This window comes from Tupaia chinensis, unplaced genomic scaffold, assembly GCF_000334495.1.
Source record: "Tupaia chinensis unplaced genomic scaffold, TupChi_1.0 Scaffold145814_1, whole genome shotgun sequence".
Lineage (NCBI taxonomy): Eukaryota > Metazoa > Chordata > Mammalia > Scandentia > Tupaiidae > Tupaia > Tupaia belangeri.
Genome location: NW_006205672.1, coordinates 1,757,196 through 1,773,691, shown reverse-complemented (window position 1 = coordinate 1,773,691; position 16,496 = coordinate 1,757,196). Strand labels below are relative to the sequence as shown.

At 41.7% G+C, this 16,496-nt stretch overlaps 1 protein-coding gene across 1 annotated transcript in view; it reads right to left on the bottom strand.

Moving 5' to 3' along the window:
• Positions 1 to 3,241: 3,241 nt before the first annotated feature.
• Positions 3,242 to 16,496, bottom strand: part of CTSK (cathepsin K) — a 16,793-nt gene continuing 3,538 nt past the window's right edge. Inside the window, exons 5-8 of the mRNA XM_006168453.3 lie at positions 14,014 to 14,232; positions 7,703 to 7,868; positions 7,347 to 7,452; positions 3,242 to 3,567 (exon numbers count right to left, since the gene is read on the bottom strand). Of these exons, the coding sequence (XP_006168515.1) occupies positions 3,468 to 3,567; positions 7,347 to 7,452; positions 7,703 to 7,868; positions 14,014 to 14,232 (591 nt within the window). The 3' untranslated portion in view covers positions 3,242 to 3,467. The remainder of the gene's footprint in view (positions 3,568 to 7,346; positions 7,453 to 7,702; positions 7,869 to 14,013; positions 14,233 to 16,496) is intronic.

Here is a 16,496-nt window from a genome sequence, read left to right as displayed (position 1 = left end):
GGCTTGAAAAACACATGGGGCACATATGCATACATGCCCACAATCCTGAGAGGGGAATGGAGAAGGGACTGTGGTGCAACCACATCCTACTGGAAGGTGCTTTCTCTTTCTCTTTTTCTCTCTGTCTCTCTGATGAGTGTACATGCCCTCTGGCAATGAAAAAAATGACTCACTTGTAAGTTTGCATAATTAGTAATTATTTTATGATGACCAATATCATTATTTGTATTATTATATCTGCCTCTATCACTATTTTATAACATTCTTGAAAGTCTGGGCCATGCCTTAACTAGTTGTCTTGACCTTCCTAGCCTTAATACATTGCTTACCAAATGACAATAAATATTTACAACCAAAATAAATAGTTTTTGCATAGAATGAAATAAAAACATGCCCAACACACAGTAAGCATTAAATAAATAAGAGCTCTTCCTAGTTGCAATAATAGGTGCAATAGGAGCCAGCCAGTGGCATGGTGGTTAAGGTAGCTGGATCCCACATGGCCAACCACGTTCAAGTTCCAGAACTGGCAGCTTGATTTCTCACTCTCTCTCTCTGTGTACCTCTCTGGTCACACTGAATAATACTAATAAACAAAATTAAAAATTCTTTAAAAAAGAAAAACACACCAGGCACATGTGTGTGTGTGCCCAGAATCCTGAGACAAGAATGGGGGAGAAGGGATTGTGGTGTGGCTGAACCCCCTGGGGAGCAATTTTTCACTTTTTCTCTCTCTCTTTCTCTCCCTCTTCCTAGCAAGTGCACATATCTTATAGCAAACTAAAAATAATAATAGTAACAACAGGTATAATAATTTTACTATATAAATTTCATTTAAAAAATGGGGAGTGAGGATCCTGCTGCTGAACTTTGGGAACAAATAATCGAGGCCTGCTGGGAACAGGACTTCTAAAAGGCAACTATGTCTGGAAGGCTGTGGTCCAAGGCCATTTTTGCTGTCTATAAGCGGGGTCTCAGGAACCAAAGGGAGCACACAGCTCTTCTTAAAATTGAAGGTGTTTATGCACGAGATGAAACGGAATTCTATTTAGGCAAGAGGTGTGCTTATATGTACAAAGCAAAAAATAACACAGTGACTCCTGGTGGCAAACCAAATACAACCAGAGTAATCTGGGGAAAGGTTACCAGAGCCCATGGAAACAGTGGGATGGTTCGAGCCAAATTCCGAAGCAACCTTCCTGCTAAGGCCATTGGACACAGAATCCGTGTGATGCTGTACCCCTCAAGGATTTAAAATAATGAAATGTAAATGAATAAAAATGGATTTGTGTTGTAAAAAAAAAAATGGCAAAGCCCTCCCTGCTACCATACCTTCTAATACTAGAAATAGTATGGATAGGAGTAATTTAGGGGTGGGTAATAGGGCAAGGGAAGGAGGGAAAAAGTGAGGAAAAAAAATAGTATGTTTAGTTGACACAAAAATAAAAAGTTATGGGAACCAGCAGTTAGTGTAATGGCTATGTCGCTGGATTCCCATGTAGTCAACTGCGGTTCGCGTCCCGGACCCTGTGGCTTAAAACTCACGCCGGGCGCATGTGCGTGCATACCCAAGATCCCGAGAGGAGAATGGAGGAGAAGGGATTGCAGCGTGACCATCCCCCCTGGGGGGTGATTTCTCGCTTTCTGTCTCTATGTCTCTCTGTCTGGCAAGTGCACGCGCCCTACAGCGAAAACTCTCCAAAAATAAAAAAATAAAATAAAATAAAAATAAAAAGTTATTTGCTGATGGTAATGTATTTGTCTTGACTGATATGTACCATATTCATGCTGAAAAAAGTGATGTACATTGTAAGGATAAATAATGATTAAATGTAAATACTTGTAAGGATATATAGTGATTAAATGTAAATAAAAATAAAAATCTAGACTAGGCCAATCCATTGAGTCAGAAAGCAGACTAGTGGCTACCAGGGCCTGGGAGAAGGGGAAATGTTCTCCACTTGCTTAATGGGTACAGGGTTTCTTCTGGAATGCTTAACATGTTCTAGAATGAGTGGTGATGACTGCAGAACACTGTGAATGTATCAAATGCCACTGAATTATACACTTTAAAATGGCTGACATGGTGTATTTTGTTGTGTGTATTTTACCAAAATAAGAAAATAATAGTAAAAATGCCCCCACACACAAAAAAGGAAGTTGTACTAATTTAATATTAGCCAGATTTAAAATTTTTAACTGCCAGAGGGCATATGTACCTGCCTAAGAGAGAGAAAGCAGGGGGTCATGGTCACACCACAATTCCTTCTCCATTTCTCCATCCTGTTGGGATTTGGGGCACACAAGCACACCAGCATGTTTTTCAAGTCTCCAGGACTAGCACTGAACCACAGCTGGTCATGTGGGATTCAGCCCCCTTAACTACCAGGCTACAAAGGCCTAGTTCAGTGGAATTCAGTAAGAATTCCCATTTTGTCTTTTGGCAACAACAAAAGTTTAGGTTGGCTGTAGAACTTCAAAAAGGTCCTTAAGATATTTTGCAATACTCAGGTTAATATGCCACTTAATCTGGTCCCTCTATAAAAGGAATTAAATATTGAGATCTCCTTATATCTACTTAATCTCAGAAACTTAGTTTGGTTCCTGGTATAGAATATGTACTCGATAATTGTTGAAAGAAGGAATGAACAAAATGAAAATGAAATGAATCAGGATGAACTGTTTATGTGACCACTCTCTCCAACCAGACTATGAGCATATCAAGCAGAAGGGACATGTTTTATTCCCCTTTTGTCTCCAGCACTTAGCATAGTATTTGACACGAAATGAATATGTACTAAATATTGTTTATTAAGTCACAGATAAGAGATAAATATTGTATTTTAAAAATGCAAAGAAGAAAAAAGAAAACATATTTCTACATTTGATCTTAGCCAAAAGGCCAAGAAGCAATGAAAACACATTTCTTAACTCATGTAAACTTGTGCCAAAGCCTTACAAATAAATGTATGAATTGGAGTGGAAATCACAGAAATTTCTACCTTAAAGACACAGAAGAGGGGAACTTGGAAACTGAGAAGTCAGGTCACCTTAGTTCTCTAGAGTGGTTTAAGCTACTAGCCCCAGTGAAAAAGGATCTAGCTTACCTCAAGATCTCTAGCCTCTATCTGCACAGTATCACTCCTAGGACACACAATCAGGGCAGGCTGTGGTCACATCTCTTAGCCTAAGAGTAACACTTGTCAGAAATGTAAATTAGTACAATCACTGCGGATCCTGCTGTGGCCACAATTAAAAAGGCCTTGGGTGAAGGGAAGGGAAGGGAAGTAGTAGGGATATAACTTGAAGCACAAACAAATGTGGAAACTGAACCAAGACAATCTCAGTGCCACCACATCTGCTTCAAAAATGGCACACCAGTTGCCTCCTAAAGTACGTCATTGCATTGCACCATCTGCATCATCATAGAAGGAATGAAAGAGAAGGATGGGACTGGCTGGCTGGAATCACATCTTGGGGAAGCTGGCCAGGCTGGCGATGCCACAGGCGTTGTTCTTACTCCGAGCCATGAAGATATAGCCTTTTCTCCCCCAGTTTTCTCCCCAGCTGTAGGATCAATCAAGAAAAACACTTAGTAACTTTGTTTTTGGTTTATTTGTTCACTAAAATACTTACTGAGTATTGTGTTAAGTAGTGATGGTATAAGAAAATAAATAAGGCCTTTTTTTTAGCTTTTTTTTTTTTTTTTTGGAGAGGTTTTTGCTATAGGGCACGTGCGCTCGCCAGACAGAGAGAGAGACAGAGAGACAGAAAGCAAGAAATCACCCCCCAGTGGGGATGGCCACGCCACAATCCCTTCTCCTCCAGTCTCCAGTCTCCTCTCAGGATCTTGGGCATGCACGCACACGCGCCCGGCGTGAGTTTTAAGCCACCAGGTCCAGGACACGAACCGTGGTCGACTACATGGGAGTCCAGCGACGTAGCCATTACGCTAACTGCTGGTCCCTTTTTTTTTAGCCTTTAAAGACTTTAAAGACAGAAAGTGCAGAGAAGGCATAATGCAATAGGCCTCAATGGCAGAGAGATGGCTTCTGATCAAGAGTATCAAAAAAAAGCTTCTCCCCCCACAATCCTTGGTGTTCTTTCTTTCCAGCTTAGGCCCAGCAGAATGGCTCCCGCAAAGAAGGGTGGCGAGAAGAAGGGCCGTTCTGCCATCAATGAGGTGGTGACCCGGGAATACACCATCAACATTCACAAGTGCATCCATGGCGTGGGCTTCAAGAAATGTGCCCTTCAGGCACTCAAAGAAATCTGGAAATTTGCCATGAAAGAGATGGAGACTCCAGATGTGCGCATTGATACCAGGCTCAACAGAGCTGTCTGGGCCAAAGGAATAAGGGACGTTCCATATCGTATCTGTGCAGTTGTCCAGAAAATGAAATGAGGTTGAAGATTCATGCAACAAGCTCTACACTCTGGTGACCTATATACCTGTTACCACTTTCAAAAATCTACAGTCAATGTGGATGAGAACTAACTGCTGATTTTCAAATAAAGTTATAAAACCAAAAACAAAGAGTATCAAAAAAGCTTAATGTAAGAGGGAGCATTTGAGCAGAGCTCCAAGGATGGGAAGAATTTGGACCTGAAGGAACGGGATCCCAGGGGCATTAAATGAACAAGAGAGGCAGGATGCATGGGACACGTGTTAGGATTATGTGGTTGAAAATTAGGGTGCCTTACAGAGTGCAGTGGGTGATACGTCTGGAAAGTAAATTGAGATCAGCATGTCATCTATTTTATTGCAAGCCTAAAGAGTTTAACCTGTACTCTGGGATCCATCATCATAGAGAAGCCAAAGAAGGTTTTTGAGTGGGTAAGTGATATGATCAGGGCTGTATTTTATGAATATTAATCTTAAAAATGTAAGTAAAGAGAACAAGAAAGAGGCAAGAAGAACTGAAGCTGGTGATCTTGATTTGGAGTAAACCCCATAGAGGAGATGGGAGAGTGACTGAGAACACTAAAGAATGAGTAGGGAGAGTAGAATATTGGAAAAAGAAAGGAAGGGGGGAAAAAGAGGAAGAGAATGAAAGCGGGAAGGAGGAGAGGGAGAGGAGAGATCAGTTTATATACTTTCCTAAGTTATTTTATAAGTTTTCTGTCCCTTTTATCTCAACCAACAAATTCTCCAACTATTCAATACACTTTACTCAAGGACTGGACCCTGCCCCTATGTTCCTTTCTCCAGGGTCCTGCAGTGCTCCTTCCTCCCAGCTTTCTTCGATGCTGCTCCTGCCATTTGATCATGAAAGGACAAAGTACTTGGGGCTGGCAGCCAAGAAAAAGAGAAAACACGACAGAAACTGCAGGAGAGAAAACAGGACAGAAACTCCTAGAAAGCTGATCAAAGGGCCACTGGCTGATGGTGTGGTGGTTAAGGTGGCTGGATCCCACATGGCTGACTACATGGTTTGAGTCCTGGACTGGGAGCTTGAAAGAAACCACTCTGGGTGTAGGTATGCATGTATGCCCCAAATCCCAAAAGGAGAAATGGAGAAGAAATTGTGGTGTGACCATTCCCCACGGAGAAAGAGGGGGTGCGCTTTCTCACTTTCTCCCTCTCTCTCTCCCCAGTGAGTACAAGCACCCTCTACCAAGTTAAAAAAAAGAAAGAAAGAAAAGAAGCTGATCAGGTTCATCCTGAGTTGGGACTGGGATGTAAAACGTTGCTTATAGCAACTCTGGCCTCTAGTTCTAGCCTGCCAGCCCTGCAGGCAGCAGCCCCACTTGGTGACAGCACAGCATGGTCTGTGACCTCTCAGTATAGGACTCCTGCTTCATGGAAGACACCAAGGACAGCAAATTTAATCAGTGCGGCTGTCGGGATGGTAGTGACTAGTCAGGAAAGGAAAAGTTAATTCTCATAGATCTAGGTGCTCTACGCTTCCTCCCAACCTCCAGCAAGTCACAAGGGGCTAAGGGGGAATGGGAGACAAGGTACCCTGGACTTTTATTTGTTCCCAATAATAGGGAATACATATCTAATTTCCATTTTTGTTTCTATCTTATTATTATTTTTTTGGCAGAGGTTTTTGCCTTAGGGCATGTGCGCTCACTGGAGAGAGAGAGATAATGAGAGGGAAAGTGAGAAATCACCCCCTAGGGGGACGGCCATGCCACAATCCCTTTCCTCCATTTTTCTTCCAGGATCATGGGCATGCATCTACACAGACACACCTGGAGTGAGTTTCAAGTCACCGGGTCTGAGACTTGAACTACAGTCAGCCATATGGGGGTTCCACGATGTTAACTGCTATGCCATCTGCCAACCCTCTATCTTATTTTTTTAAAAATAATTATTTATTTATTTATTATTTATTTATTAATTTTAAGTTTGACCACAGAGAGACAGGGTGAGAGAGAAAGAGAAAGTGAGAAAGCAAGCTGCCAGGTCCAGGACTTGAACTGTGGTCAACCATGTAGGAGTCTGGTGCCCTTAACCACCTGCTGGCCCCCCTCAATCTTATTTTTAAAAGTGTTTCTTGGGGACCAGCAGATGGCATAATGGCTAAATCGCTGGACTCTCATGTAGTTGACTGCAGTTCGAGTCCTGAACCTGATGGCTTAAACTCACACTGGGTGCGTATGTGTGCGTGCCCAAGATCCCAAGAGGAGAATGGAGGAGAAGGGATTGCAGCGTGGCCATGCTCCCTTGGGGGTGATTTCTCACTTTCTGTCTCTCTGTCTTTCTCTGTCTTCTTAGTGAGCACATGCACCCTGTAGCAAACAAAAAAACCTCTCAAAAAAAAAAAAAAAAAAAGAAAGGGTTTGTTTTCACAGACTTCACAATTCTTAGTAAATTCTTATATATGTCTATCCTAAGTATATCTTGAAGGATCAAAAGCTGTCCAAAGGAATATTAAACCTTTATACTTTTATATGGTCCCCCTACTGCTTATAGATAGACTGATAATGGAAACCTCCCTAAGATGTTGAACATGTTAGAACAAAGAAAGTAAAATACATATAATTCTAAAGCTCCTACTGGTTCCTTGTGCCACCTTATGCCATTGTTACTTAGGTCTGTCCTTCTTGCTTGGCTGTGACTTCAACAGGCAGACCCTGTTCATTTGTTCATGTATGTAACCAAGCACATGTAACTTGCACATGAAACAGCTGTCCACCACACACTCTTGAGTACAATTTTGAGTAAAGTGAGAAATTTAATTGTCTGGCCATTAAATGTTATATTCAGGACTAAGAAGACAGAGTGAAAGCCTTAAACAACTTTCTCTTGATTCGAGTGAGAGGAAGGAGCCAGGAAGCTGGAAGAGAGTGACTGTGATAAGGGAGAGCGACAGAAGTAGTACTGCCGTCATTACCTGTTTTTAATTATCCAGTGCTTGCTTCCTTTCTGGACCCCATATCCCACTGCCAAAACCGCGTGGTTCACATTGTCACTACTGCAGTTTTCATCGTAATACACACCTAGGAAACAAACTATCAAAGTGAGACTCTGCAATCCAAGAGTTGCCCTGAGGGGTGTCCCAGTCTCGGAGACTAGAATTCCATTTTATTCATGTGTGTTGAAACAGAGATGCTCTGCATGGTAGCAGCTGTCAGTATCTTCTGGCAGACTCAGTTTAAGTATGGAAACTAAGTGCTGAAGATGCCCTGGGCCCTTGGAGAGGCCACCAAGCCCACATCGTAAAAGCACTTTGTAGGAACAGTTCCTTACCTTTGCTGTAAAACTGGAAGGAGGTCAGGCTTGCATCAATGGCCACAGAAACGGGTCCCACTCGGGCCACTGCCCTCTTCAGGGCCTTCTCGTTCCCCACAGGGATCTCTCTGTACCCTCTACATTTAGCTGCCTTGCCTGTTGGGTTGTACATACAACTTTCATCCTGGAAGAAAGGAGGTTGTAATAGGACTAGTATAAAGCACTGAGTTGATGAGTGAAAAATTCAACCAATGTTTTAAACAATGTCAGTGAACTAACAGGGGCAGCAGACTAGACCAAAAGAGTCTATGGTCCTCCTCATGTTTTAGATAACAGTACAAAAGAATAGGAAAAGTGGATTCCTACCTTCTACCACATAAAAAAATCAACTGCAGGTGGTTTAAAGATATAAACACAGAAGAAAAAACTGTTCAGATTTTAAAAGAAAGTGAATATTTTTATTACCCGAGGGTAAGAAAAGATTTCTGAAATAAGTTGTTTGCTTTTTTTTGTTGTTTTTTAAGAATCAACTGGGTTAGTTGGTGGTGGCATGGTGGTTAAGATGGCTAGATCCCACATGGCCAACTGTGTGGTTCAAGTCTCAGACACAGTGGCTTGAAAAATGTACTGGGAAAGGGACCAGCAATTAGCGTAATGGCTATGTCGCTGGACTCCCATGTAGTCGACCACGGTTCGCGTCCCAGACTTGGTGGCTTAAAACTCACAGCAGGCGCATGTGCATGCATGCCCAAGATCCCAAGAGGAGAATGGAGGAGAAGGGATTGCGGCGTGGCCATCCCCCCTGGGGGGTGATTTCTCACTTTCTGTCTCTCTGTTTCTCTCTGTCTGTCTGGCGAGTGCACGTGCCCTATAGCAAAACCTCTCAAAAAAAAAAAAAAAAAAAAAGAAAGAAAGAAAGAAAAATGTACTGGGAATGTAGGCATGCCCCAAGTTCCCAAAGGAGAAATGTTAGAGAGGGGACTGTGGCATGACCATCCCCCATGGGGTGTACTTTCTCTCTATCTCTAACAACTGCAAGTACCCTATGGCAAATTAAAGGGGGAAAAAAATCATCTTCTAGCCATGTAGATGTGTGAGCCTTGGAGGATCGGGCGGTACCACCATCTATGAGGACAGAGGCCAAAGCCCAGCTAGAGGAAGGACCTAGGCCCTTTGCCCCTCTATCAGGGGAACTAGGTAAGCCAGAGGGTTTTGGCTGGATCCCTGGGTCTCTTTTGAGAGAAGCCCAACCACTGTTCTGAGTAATGTCATGAACTGATATAAGACTCAAAAGTCAGCAAAAAACATGTAACATATAAAAGCACATAACATGATAATAAAATAGATTAATAAAGAATGTAACAATCAGTTTGTGACCTTCTAATACCATGTTTTGTGGTCTAGTTAGCAATACATTTCATTGTCAAGCCACAGTTATGGAACCTAGTAACAGTCATGTTCTGGTAGCATATTCCTTTTGGCAATTCATTTTCCTACAGACTATCCCTTTGAAAGCCCAAGGCTGCATCTACATGAAGAATACATTATCTAAATATTAACAGTAATAGCAGCATTTGATGTGAATTCTAATATTACAGTGGTTTCTACCTTAATAATTTCTCAAGATCCCTTTGTTTTGTGCCATCTGATCTAAATACCTATTGCCTCCTGATGCCAAAAATTACACAGACATGCGAGTAAAATAGGATGTCTTGGGAATGGACTCAGAAGGATGTCATGTGATGATACTTTAAAGTCAGAATAACCAACATTATAAATGGAATGAACTTATATTGCTGTCTTTTAAAGATATTCTAATGTAGCTTCTGCCCTATTTTTTTAATTTATTTTTATTTGATTCACATCTGGAACATTCTTTCTGTATTGGACAATAACTGCTGTTATAAACTATAAAGTAGCCCTAGCCATGGTAGTTCAGGCTGGTTGATACTGCTACTCAGCAGGCCGAGGTCACATAGGAGGCCCTGGCTCACCCTGAAAAGCCAAACACGGTAACACATGTCTATAGTCCCAGCTACATGGGAGGCTGAGGCGGGAGGAAGCAAACTCACAGCCTGTGTGTACAACACCTTGAGACCTTACCTGAAAGAGTCAGGCGTGCTAGTGCATTCCTGTGGTTGTAGCTACTCAGGAGTCAGGAGAATTATGATATAGTAAGACACTACCTAAAACACCACACACACACAACACTGTAAAATAGACAGTTGGAAGATTACAACTGCCCAACATTCAGAAGGTTAAAAAATGGAACATGTGTCTTATATGACTAATTCTTCATTTTAAACTGATAATGAGACCAAAATCATTCTACATTGTTCTAAAACGCTAAAGAGATTATTTGAAGGGGCAGGAGAATGAAAACAAAAGTCAAATATTCTTTCTAGTCCAAAACAGGGTTTCAAATATTTTATAATTTTCATTTAAATTATCCAGAGCCTCTGAGCTAATCAGTAAACTATTCCTCAACAAACTGATGAACAAGTGCTAACAAATGATGTAAACTGTCAATGGATGAGTGATCAACTAATATTCTGATTGTATTTAATTTATTTTTCTTTGGTATAGGTACAAAACCTTTAAGCTGGCTGTTTGGATTAGTCAACATGAAGAAAAGTATAAATACAAATCTGATTTTTGCATATACCATTGGGATTTTTTTATATCAAATAAAAACAAAAAGTTAAAAGAATATTTTGCCATACTCAGGTTTTTCCACTAACTACCCTAATGTATTTAGAATTTAAAAACAAAATTTTTAGGGCAACTTCAGTATGCTGTTCTTTATACTGGCAGCCAGTATTTATATATGGACTTAGAACTCAGCAATTCTGAAAATTGTATATGGACTAAAAACATTTTTCTCCCAGGAACAAACTTTCCTTTGCTTTGTATACCTGACAGCTGAAAAACCATAACACAGAATGAGATAACATGTGTAAAATAAAGCACTATTTTGGTGTGACCATTATCATGAGGGTATGTTGAAAGTTTATTTAGTAATTAGATTGCTGGGTATCCATTCAAATAGATTTGTTTAGGGTAGTCCTATAGCCTACTAGTTAAGGAGCCAAATTCCACATAGCTGACTGCAGTTCAAATCTTGGCCCTGGCAGCTTGAAAAACAGGCCAGGTGGGGGAACAGCAGGTTGCACAGTGGTTAAGGCACTGGACTCCCACATGGCCAAGTGCAGTTCAAGTCCTAGACCTGGTAACTTGAAGCTCATGCCGGGCATGTGTGACTGCATGCCCAAAACCCTGAGAGGAGAAGGGAGAAGGGATTGTGGCATGGTCATCCCCCTAAGGGGGTAATTTCTTGCTTTCTGTCTTTCTACCTCTCTGGCAAATGCGCATACCCTATGGAAAAAAAAAAAACTCTCTCAAAAAAAAAAAAAAAGAAAAGAAAGAATGCCAGATTCATATGTATATATGAAATCCCAACATGTTGGAAAAATGGAGGAGATGGGATGGCAGCATGACCATGCCCCACTGGGAGGTGCTTTCTTTCTTTCTCTCTCTATAGTGAGTGCACTCACCTTCTGGCAAACACACCAAAAAAACAGATTGTCAGTCATTTACATTAAATGTGCATTTTGTTGCAGCAGACATCATTTCAGATGACTATGAATGAATGAAACTCAATGCTACTGGATTTTATAAAAGGCAAAAAGTACAGGGCCAGCCAGTGGTGTGGTGGTTGAGGTGGCTGGATCCTACAAGGCTGACTATAGGGTTCATGTCCCAGACCCAGCATTTTGAAAACATGATGAGCATATGTGCATGCATGCGCAAAACCCTGAGAGAAGAATGGAGGAGAAGAGACTGCAGTGTGATCCCTCATGGGGGCTTTGGGGAGATACTTTCTCCCTCTCTGACAAGGAATGTGCCCTATAGCAAATTTTTTTAAAAAATTGAATCAAAGGGATTTATTTTATGCTGCAGGCTAGAAAGTATCTTTTCCCAAATGCTTTGGTAAACAATTTGACTTATGTCATAAGGTTGACCTAAGACTCAAACAATTCTGTTTCAAGGTATTATATCCTAGTAGGAAATTCTTGCATATGTGTATGGCAGGTATGCCTAGGAATGTTTATAGATAGTAAATAAATAGATCCGGTAGATAAATCTTGTCTTTGCTACATAGTGGTGGTATGAATTTGAGTAGCATACTCCCCCCTTACCCGGGTTTTGCTTTCTTTCTTTAAGTTTTTACTGCAGAGTATGTATGCTTGCTCGCCAGAGAGAGAAAGTGAAAGATAAGTGAGGAATCAACCCCCATGCCCCACCCCAGGGGAAACGGCCACACCACATTCCCTTTTCCTCTGTCTTCCTCTCAGGATTTTGGGCGCCTTCCCTTCCCCTGCCCCGGCCAGGTCTGTGACTCAAACCATGGTTTGTCATGTGGCAGTCTATCATCTTAACCACCACTGGTGGCTTCCAGGTTTTGCTTTTTATGATTTTAATTATCTGCAGTTAACTGCTGCCCAAAAATATTAAATGGAAAATTTCAGAAATAAACAATGCCTAAGTTTTAAATTATACACCATTCTGTGTCGTGTGATGAAATCTTGCACCATCTCACTTAGTCCACCTGGGAAATATATCATCCTTTTGTCCAAAGATACTGGACCCACCCGTTAGTCATTTAGTAGCTGTCTAGGTCATGGGATGGAAAATATATAGTGTACATAGGAACTGGTACCATATGCAGTTTCAGGAATAGACTAGGGGTCTTGGAATGTACCCTCCACTGATAAGAGGGAACTACTATATACTATTTTTAATCCTTGAATGTAAATTTCCTCACCTATGAGGATCAGTGTACATTCCAGGACTGTTAAGATTACATGAGCAGGGAACCAGCAGTTAGTGTAATGGTTATGTCGCTGGACTCCCACGTAGTCGACCGCGGTTCGCGTCCCAGACCAGGTGGCTTAAAACTCACGCCGGGCACGTGTGCGTGCGTGCCCAGGATCCCAAGAGGAGAATGGAGGAGAAGGGATTGCGGCGTGACCATCCCCCCTGGGGGGTGATTTCTCGCTTTCTGTCTCTATGTCTCTCTCTGTCTGTCTGGCGAGCGCACGTGCCCTATAGCAAAAACCTCTCCAAAAAAAAAAAAAGATTACATGAGCAAATACATAAAGCACACAGCTTGCATATAGTAGCTATCATCTCTGTTACTCAGATTTGCCTTACCTGTTCCAAAGGCTCCTGTCACAGAGGCCCCATTCTGTACTACCTTTCAGACTCAGCTATATAAAAACACTCAGGTCTCAGGACCAGCAGTTGGTATAATGGCTAGGTCACTGGACTCCCATGTAGTCGACGCGGTTCAAGTCCTAGACCTGGCGCCTTAAACTCACGCCAGGCACGTGTGTGTGCGTGCCCAAGATCCCAAGAGGAGAACGGAGGAGAAGGGTTTGCGGTGTGGCCATCCCCCCAGGGGGTGATTTCTCGCTTTCTGTGTCTGTCTTTCTGGCGAGCGCACATGCCCTATAGCAAAAAAAACACTCCCAAAACCAAAAAACCCTCAGGTCACATCCCTTTTAGAAGGGTCTACTTTCTATTATTAAAGGATCACATAAGAGGAAGTGAGTTAATCCTCTAATATTATTAATAAATATGAAGCAACTTGCTTTTTCTCTCATTTATATATGGTAGCATGTAAATTTACATAATTTGCTTAAATGTTCTCCAAACTCCACTGAGATAACACAAAATAAAGCCATGTGATTCATGAAAATAGCATGGTGAGCTTACAAGTTTGAACAGACAGTTATAGAAACCTGCTCAGAGGTCTATGGGATAACCTAGCCTATGTTTCTTTCCAGGGCAAAGAGACAAATAAGAGATATGATAGCCTAAGCTCCTAAAGTGCTCCCAGATTGTAGGAATTATCTTGGCCTTCTGTGGGGAGTTATCCCATCATGAAAGCAAGACTGTGGGACCAACAGGTGGCACAGTGGTTATTTTGCTCCCACATGGGTGACCATGGTTTGAGTCCCAGACTCTGTAGCTTGAAACTCACACTGGGCACATGTGCGTATGTGTTCAAGATCTCAGGAGGACAAAGAGGAGAAGGGTTTGCAGTGTGGCCACTCCTCTGGTGGGTGATAGCCTACTCACTGTGTCTGTCTCTCTCTCCACATGTGCCCTAAGGCAAAAACCTTTCAAAAAAAAAAAAAAAAAAAAAGGCAAGCAAGCATGATTGGGAGACAGAAAACAAGATTCCTGGAATTGTTTCCAGTATAAAATATGCTGAGGGAGGAAGCACCATTATAGAGTTGAGGAACTATGTAAAGGAGTCTCACCTGTCCCACATATGGATAGGCATCTTCAGAGTCAATACCCCGGTTCTTCTGAACATACTGGAAAGCATTGGTCATATATCCCCCTCCGCAGCCATCATTCTCAGACACACAATCCACCAGGTTCTGGGGACTCAGATTTAAGAGTTTGCCGGTTTTCTTCTTGAGTTGGCCCTCTAGGGCACCCACAGAGCTAAAAGCCCAACAGGAACCACACTGACCCTGAGAAGCATATAGAGAAACTATCAGTCATTGCTGTTCACTTACTATAGTTTCACTGTACCTTCAAGATAAAAATTCCACATATTTTATAAATTCCAGAGCAAATGTTGTCTTTATTGTTAAGTCTTTGTACTGTCCTTCATTTCATATGCTGCATTGTGCTATGGCTATTGTTAATGGTAACAGCTGTTGCCATTAGCTGTAATAAAGCAGAGCAAAGCAGAGCAGAGTGCAGGCTTTGGAGGCAGTTCTCCTTGGTGCTAGCTATGTGATCTTGAATAAGTTACTAAAACTCTCTGAACCTCAGTTTTCTTATCTGTACATGTGAATAAGAACACTTTAATGGAATAGTTATAAAGATTGAAAGATTTAAATTCACATAAAGATTGCAGAAGTTCCTGACACATTATAATGCCTCAAAAAATAGTGGTGCTGAGGGCAGATGGTGGTGCCGTAGTGAAAAATGATGCTCTGCAAGGCGATCTTACATGGGAAGGTTCTTAGCTCAAGTCTGGAGATCTCCAAATATACCCATGATCCAAGGCTGGCTGAGGCTGGGGGTAAATCTTGACATTAAGACCTTGTTGGGGGTTCTCTCTCTTGTCTCTGTCACTCATGGAAGGAATAAATAAACTTAAAAAAAAGATTTATTATTTTAAAAAATTTTGCTATAGGGCACATGTACTCACCAGAGAGAGACACGGAAAGAAAGAAAGGAAGAAAGAAAGAAAGACAGAAAGAGAGGAAAAGTGAGAAAATAAGCCACAGGTCCAGGACTGAAACCATGATTGGCCATATGGGAGTCCAGAGCCTTAACCACCATGCCCCCTGCTGGCCCCATAAGTAAACTTTTTAAAAAGTGCTAGCTATTAGAGCCAGCAGGTCACATGGTAGATAAAGCACTGGACTGCCACATAGCCAACTATGGTTCAAGTCCTAGACATGGTGGCTTGCTTTCTTACTTTCCCTCTCTGTCTCTCACTGGCAAAATTAAAATAAATAATTAATTAAATAAAATTTTTAAAGTGCTAGCTATTGTTAGTGTCTGTTAAGTTACACTACAGATTTTTCTTACTTTCTTGTCTTATATTTTAGATTTTTCTTTCTTTATTCTGATAGAGCATAACTGCACTCAAGTGAGAGTAAGAGTGAGTGAAAGAGAGATGAGCATCACTCACAGAGTCTGGCCACATCACAACTCTTCCTTCTTTCTCTAGTCTGTTGAACCCTGGGTATTCACATGAGTTTCAGGCTGACCAGGCTGGGGACGCAAATCCCAGTTGCTATGTAGGATCTGGTTTCTTTTGAGCAATGCATTATCATTACTATACAGCTGGCCCTTCTGTTCTATTTTTTTGACTGAGGATTTCTTGAGGATACAGGTTATGTTTTAGTTATCTTGAATCTCTACTGCCTAACACTAGGCTGGTAGGTTCTTACAGGAGTGTGTTGAAGAGTGTTTGTTGAATGAATGTTAAATTAACAGTTCATTTTGCCAATACAATTCTGTTAAGTTTGTGGGGAAACTGGCATTCTCATGCCGGTAAGAATGTAAGAATGGAGGCCAGCCCATGACCTGGTGGTTAAAGCTAGATCTCACATGGTCAAATGCATGTTTCCAGTCCCAGATCTGGCAGCTTGAAAAACTCACCAGGTATATGTGCATGTATGCATGCCCAAAACTCCTGAAAGGAGAGAGAAATGGAGGAGAAGGCATTGCAGTACAACCATTCCCTATGGGGGTGCTTTCTCATTTACCTGCTCGCTCTCTCTCCCTCTCAGTGAGTGCAAGCGCCCTCTGGAAAATTTATAAAAATAAAAAGAATGTAAGATTGTGAAACCTTTTGGAAAGGATATTCTGTGACACAGAAATTCTAGTTGTATGGTTTATTTTGCATAAATGTTTTGTACACAAAAATACTTGCACAGGGGTGCTTATTAAAATCATATTTGTAATAAAGAAAAAATAGGAACAACCTAAATGTATAAAAACAGGTGATATGGGACCAGCAGATGGCATAATGGCTACATTGCTGGACTCCTATGTAGTTGACTGCAGTTCAAGCCCCAGATCTGGTGGCTTAAACTCATACTGGGCGCATGTGCGTGTTTGCCCAAGATCCCGAGAGGAGAATGGAGGAGAAGGAATTGTGGTGTGGCCATTCCCCCCTGGGGGGTGATTTCTTGCTTTCTGTCTCTCTGTCTCTCTATCTCTTTCTGACAAGCATACGCGCCCTATAGCAAAAATCTCTCAAACAAAACAA